The 1,024-nt window shown below is 36.3% G+C and overlaps 1 protein-coding gene across 1 annotated transcript; it reads left to right on the top strand.

Annotated features, from left to right (window-relative positions):
• Positions 1-4: 4 nt before the first annotated feature.
• Positions 5-668, top strand: LOC103523226 (trafficking protein particle complex subunit 1-like; the record flags this gene model as incomplete). Its single annotated transcript, XM_008488288.3, has 2 exons — positions 5-55; positions 448-668. Coding segments are annotated over 2 exons (174 nt in total), but the record flags the coding sequence as incomplete, so codon positions are not given.
• Between the last annotated feature and the right edge of the window lie 356 nt (positions 669-1,024).

Here is a 1,024-nt window from a genome sequence, read left to right on the forward strand (position 1 = left end):
TACAGATGTACAAGCACAAGATGTCAGGAAGTTTTTGGCCTCTGTTTACAGTAAAGTGAGTTAGAAGAAGAAATACTTATATATTTTTATAAAACATATAAACCAACTGTTGGGCTCTGGCTGTTTTCTAGGAAGCACAGTACTACTTGACCAAGTGACTACTTGACCTTACAAAAAATACAGATGTGATTGATCAGGGGATGAGCCTCCAGAGCAATGGTGAAAATGTTCAATAACTTTTCCAGCAATAGTGGACATTTCTTATTTGTGCCTAACACAAATTAAGGTACTTGTTCAGAAGTTATGTCAATGGAAAATTGCTACAAAAAGGATTTGTCACAAATGAGCTCCATTGTTATTATAGGGTTAGGTTAAACACAAAAGGGAGCTTTCTTTCTCATTGTTGTGGCTTCTGAATAATCACCCAAATCCAATTTCTTCTTCCAGGTCTATGTCGAGTATGTTGTGAAGAATCCACTTATCAATCCACGAGAACCAATCAAAAGTGACCTGTTTCAAAATGCTCTTGATGCTCTCGTCAAAGAATCTTCCATCTCTTTGAAACTCTAATCGGAAACTTAGGATATCTCCTAAATCCTGAAGATATATTGGATATTTTTTCTTATTTCGAAGTTCTTTCTGAACTAGATCCTCTGTAATTCATGCAATATTTAGGTTTAAGTTGTTATTATCTATATTGGCCCCTACTGTATCAAACATGGCCTCAAGTATGTGACTGATGGGAATGTGTAAATACCAAGAAATCCTTTGTAAAATGTTCTGTACGTAACGTAGATTTAAAATTTATTTTGTAGCGCTAGAATCTATATTTTTGCGTGGAATTGAAACCTTCTCTGATAAATATCTGTATTATCTGCCCTTTGCTTACTCTCTCTCTCCCTCTCACTCTTTCTTCCCTCTCTCTCTCCTTTTTCGTTTTCGCTCCCCTCTCTCTTCCTCCCTCTCCTCTGTCTTTCTCATTTCGCCTCTGTTTCTCCTATAACATTTTGTCGTCTTTAGAAAG

This window comes from Diaphorina citri, unplaced genomic scaffold (genome assembly GCF_000475195.1).
Source record: "Diaphorina citri unplaced genomic scaffold, Diaci psyllid genome assembly version 1.1 scaffold17631, whole genome shotgun sequence".
Classification (NCBI taxonomy): domain Eukaryota; kingdom Metazoa; phylum Arthropoda; class Insecta; order Hemiptera; family Psyllidae; genus Diaphorina; species Diaphorina citri.